Here is a 4600-nt window from a genome sequence, read left to right as displayed (position 1 = left end):
AGTTTCCCTTCAAAAAGAATGATTATATGTTTTAAGTTACTAATATAATAAGGTTCATTATTTGAAAAGTACAATGATAATATACTTATTTTCATCTATTCAGTAACAATATAGTGTGTTCACAAACATATTTGCTATTAAGCGCAAAAAACATCTTTAAAATCAAAGTGAATACGAACATTCATAAAGTAAATCTTAAATAGACTTCTGAAATGTTTAAATTGTTGAATCATATTTCAGTGCTCTATTCAGCTCATTCATTAGGCTAAATACTGCCGGCTAAATAATCGTAGGTGAGTAGGAGAAGGAATAACAATTATTGCGATATTTTCTTCCTGTTTGCGAATATTTTAAAACAGTCGTGACTGCGGATAGTCATGATTTAGACTGAGGTTAGTGCCATTCCATTTGGAGTTATCAAATTATTAAAGTGTTAAGGGGATACGTATTATACAAGTGAGTAAATTAAGGAACACATTGAAAAGTTGATTTTCAGTTTAGATTTATTTACATATCGGTGTCCAAAATAACCTTAAACGTTTTACAGTCTTCGAGCACAGACACAGTAAAGCTATACCTGGAATGTGGATCAATAGTGGATTTTCTAAAACAATAACGGTAAGCAGTATAACTGTACCTTATAACCATCTTAATGCTAATAAACAAAATGCAAACAGATGTATATCTTACACGTGTTAACTTTTTTGAAAGTCAATTGAAACAGACTCAGCTGCTTAATCAATTATTCTCTCTAAATTCACGTTGTTACCATACTAATAACGATATTATGTATATTGTCACATATTTGAAGAATTCAACATGTTTTCAATAATATAATACATGACGAAAAAATGTAAATGAAGATTAACAAATGTAGATAGTATTTCCGTTACAGAAAACGCTGTTAAAGCAGGATGATATTTCGAATATTTGCTCTTCTTTGCGTCACTCGCTCATGTTTGGCAGGTAGGAAATACTTTATTATGAAACACGATATTCTTGGCATAATAAGGCAATAGATGATGTGTTTAAATACCCATATTTCAAAACAAGTATTCCCAGTCACAGGTGTTATACAGTTTTCAAACATAATCTAACCTAGCCTTACGTTACCTATCTTATTACCTAGCCTCTTATCTAGCTTAACATGAGGTGCATTAATATTCAGTAATGATTTACAGTGTTAGAAACACATTTGATACGGGTAGGGGTTAGACGTCAAAAGTCACAAAATATGCTTTAGTTCTATAAAAAACACCATTAAAGCCAAGTATTTAAAAAAGCACATTATTTTGATCATGTTCATACTACAAATCAACGCCAAATCTGATATAGGGCTTAAAACATTTGCTTAAGTTCGTATGGTGTAAGCAATAATTGCCTAGAGGAAAGTTACAGAATGTAGCTTCTGGGTCAAATCTTGTATGAACAAGAGTATTAAGCAACGGACACTTACATCGCCGTTATTTAACCCTTTGTTCATAACCGTAACTTGTAAGACTACGCGTTTGAAGGTAGAAATGACAAGCATACGTCGATGTCATAAATGCTGTGTATGGTGCACCGTCATTCTAAATAGTGTGTGATTGTTTCCGTCAATTCATTAATACTTATGTGAAAAACTACAGAAAAACGCCTACTTAAAAAACAATAATCGGAAAACAAGTTATTTAGTTTGATATTTGTTGTACACTAACACAATGTGAGCTATTTTGACACTTCCCATGTCATAACCATATGTTTTTTAGATGAATAGAACACTTTTGCATTTCCAATAAATCGTTTCCAATTTGGTAGCGGAGTAACGGGATAAGAATCTTTGTTCATGTGATATAAAACAAACAAATCGAACCTGACAATCTACACGTATTTTACATTTATATACCATGTCGCAATACATTTCTGCCAATTTTATATATAAAACAACAACATAAAATATATAAATTACATGTTTTTTATAAATTCTATTACGAGTTTTCAATCATTTTTCTTATAGTGACGGTGATAATAAACGAGACGGAGGTGGACTGTAATGGCCATTGTGCTTGCTGTGAAGGAGGAGAGGATGAATGTGGATATGCTGATGGAAAATCTGATTATTGTTTTAAAGGCTGTGTTAACACAATATATTCTCACAGATGCAAAAATTCATGTCCTCTTAACTGCGCTACTTGCGGCCAAAGCGTTGGCAGGCCGTGTTTCACTTGCAAGGATTCGTTTTACGATATAAATAGTTTTTGTAGCATGAGTTGTCCTCTTGGGTGTGATGGCACTTGTAATGATAAGGGAACTTGCATTACATGCATATCCAATTTCGAAGGAGCCAGATGCGATGCATGTATACCAGGGAAATACGGTGAAGACTGTTCTATGAACTGTCATTATCAAAACTGCCGTTGTACGGACTGGAATGGATGTGATTCATGTAAAACAGGATTTGCTGGTACCTTGTGCATGGAATGTGTAGCTGGAAAGTATGGATCAAACTGCACCATTAGTTGTCCTAACGTATGCAAGGGTGGAACCTGTATGAGAAACGGAGTATGCATTGAATGCATAACTGGATATTACGGTGAACATTGCAATGTTATGTGTTCTAAGGGTTGTAGTGGTGGAGTTTGTTATAGAAATGGGACGTGTTATTGTACAGATAATTTTACAGGTAAATATTGTGATGAATGTGTTGCAGAAAAATATGGGGACAATTGCCAACATGAATGCAGTGTTGGTTGTTCTGTATCGTACTGTGACAAAAAAGACGGATCGTGCCTTGGTGGATGTATAGATGGATTATATGGCATGTATTGTTCTCAGAAGTGTACCGATATTGACAATATGTGTTTGAAATGTAGCCAGCTTAGTGGAACGTGTTTGATGTGTAACAAAGGATTTTACCCGAATGAAAATGGAGATTGCACTACTTGTAATAGTAACTGTAATAATGGAGAGTGTAATCCTGAAACAGGCAAATGTATAAATGGCTGTGCAGTCAGCTTTTGGGGAGACAAGTGTGACGTCCATTGTAGTTCTAATTGTGGAACATGTCAGCAAGAATCAGGAATCTGTGACTCATGTACAAATCTTACCACCCAAGGTCTGTATTGCAACGAACCATGCATGTCATCATGCTATGGAAGAAAGTGCGAACAAGGTACTGGTCATTGTTCCCTTGGATGTGATAGAGATTTCTTTGGCAATAAGTGTGAAACCAAATGCCCTGAGAATTGTCAGCACACAGGAACAAACACAAGTTGTAATGCTGATGGCGATTGTTTGTATGGCTGCATTAATGATCTGCAAGGCAGATCTTGTACAGGTACGTTTCAATAACGTTTACAGACTTTTTACGGTTGTATGTATGCATTGGCTAATATGTTATCTATGTTTATAAACGGTAAAAAAACGCCCAAAATGATGAAAATAGACATTAATCGTGCCGATTATATCTTTAAAACCTCAGTACTCTACCTCGACTCTAGAAACGTCTCGATCTGTGATGAAAAGACTTAATAAGAATGATCCATGCTTTTTCAGAGAGACGAATTTTCACTGCTTCTTCCACCAATGTTGCACTCGCAGCTTTATCGGGGTTTTTGGGAATTGTGCTTATTTGTACAGCTGCATGTTGCTACTTATGGAACAGGCGAATGTCTAAATCAATAGGTATCTGCAATTATACTGTTTTTAAAGAGATTTTGTATTTGATAATATGTATATGTATTGGTTAAATAAATACTTGATTATAATTTTTAGTTTCTTATTAAAAATATATATTAGTTCACACCTAGTTGTTTTAAAAAGAAGCAGCGTGTTTGAGCTCATGTCTCATATAATCACAAGCATATGATAATGAACTATATACTTCCATTGAAATCTGTAATTTGTGCTATTATTTTGATTTCAGAACGAAAACGAAATTCGGAAATACAGTTAGATCAACGTGAAACTGCAAGGGCATATGAACAGCTACAAATACCGGCCAACGAACCAACATACAGAAATGTTGACGAAAATTATACTGAGTCCGAAGTTCACATTTAACAACATGTGTTTAGGACGTCTTGTTTAGTGCTCGTATATTTTAAACTTTTGGTCAATGTTGGAACAAGTGTGAGGTTGACCGCTATTAAACTGGTTCAAGTAAACGCCGTTTGTAGTATCCAATCCTAAAATTGTGCTATATTTTTGTAATATTTCTTGTATTGTTGTTCTGTTTTTCTTGCATGGACTTTTTTTGGCCCTTTTTTGATTGCATTTAAACAATGAAAATGAAAGTATAACACATCATAAACATGGAAATACTATGACGGCAGTTCTACAAAAACTTGTGAACTAGATGTTAGTTGAAGCATTAACAGAAATATATAAGAAACCTTTGGTGCACATTTTTAGCCCATTAACCGTCCGGTTTCATCCACGATATGTGTAAAAAGCAGTATACATTCTGACAGAATGAAACGTTAGTTGTAGATATACATCAATACATACACTACGACATCAAGTTGTTATATAGCGACTTTTATGGTATGCAGCGCTATAATACAACACCTTCTTATTTTAGATTTAAACATAACTAGTACAAATAACTTACTAGAACAGG

At 34.2% G+C, this 4600-nt stretch overlaps 1 protein-coding gene across 3 annotated transcripts; it reads left to right on the top strand.

Moving 5' to 3' along the window:
* Positions 1-275: 275 nt before the first annotated feature.
* Positions 276-4377, top strand: LOC128205253 (cell death abnormality protein 1-like). 3 transcript variants are annotated; one of them, XM_052906772.1, is made up of 6 exons: positions 276-293; positions 548-618; positions 896-966; positions 1997-3316; positions 3535-3663; positions 3905-4377. In XM_052906772.1, exons 3-6 carry the CDS (start codon positions 915-917, stop codon positions 4039-4041), a joined length of 1638 nt encoding a protein of 545 aa, XP_052762732.1. In that variant the 5' UTR covers positions 276-293; positions 548-618; positions 896-914; the 3' UTR covers positions 4042-4377. The 3 variants fall into 3 exon arrangements, with proteins under 3 accessions (XP_052762732.1, XP_052762731.1, XP_052762730.1); XM_052906771.1 differs by lacking the exon at positions 276-293 and adding an exon at positions 333-392; XM_052906770.1 differs by lacking the exon at positions 276-293 and adding an exon at positions 341-456.
* Positions 4378-4600: the final 223 nt, after the last annotated feature.

Source organism: Mya arenaria, chromosome 10, assembly GCF_026914265.1.
Source record: "Mya arenaria isolate MELC-2E11 chromosome 10, ASM2691426v1".
In the NCBI taxonomy this organism is placed as follows: Eukaryota; Metazoa; Mollusca; class Bivalvia; order Myida; family Myidae; genus Mya; species Mya arenaria.
The sequence above is the reverse complement of the archived record's forward strand: the minus strand, read 5'-3'. Positions and strand labels throughout refer to the sequence as shown.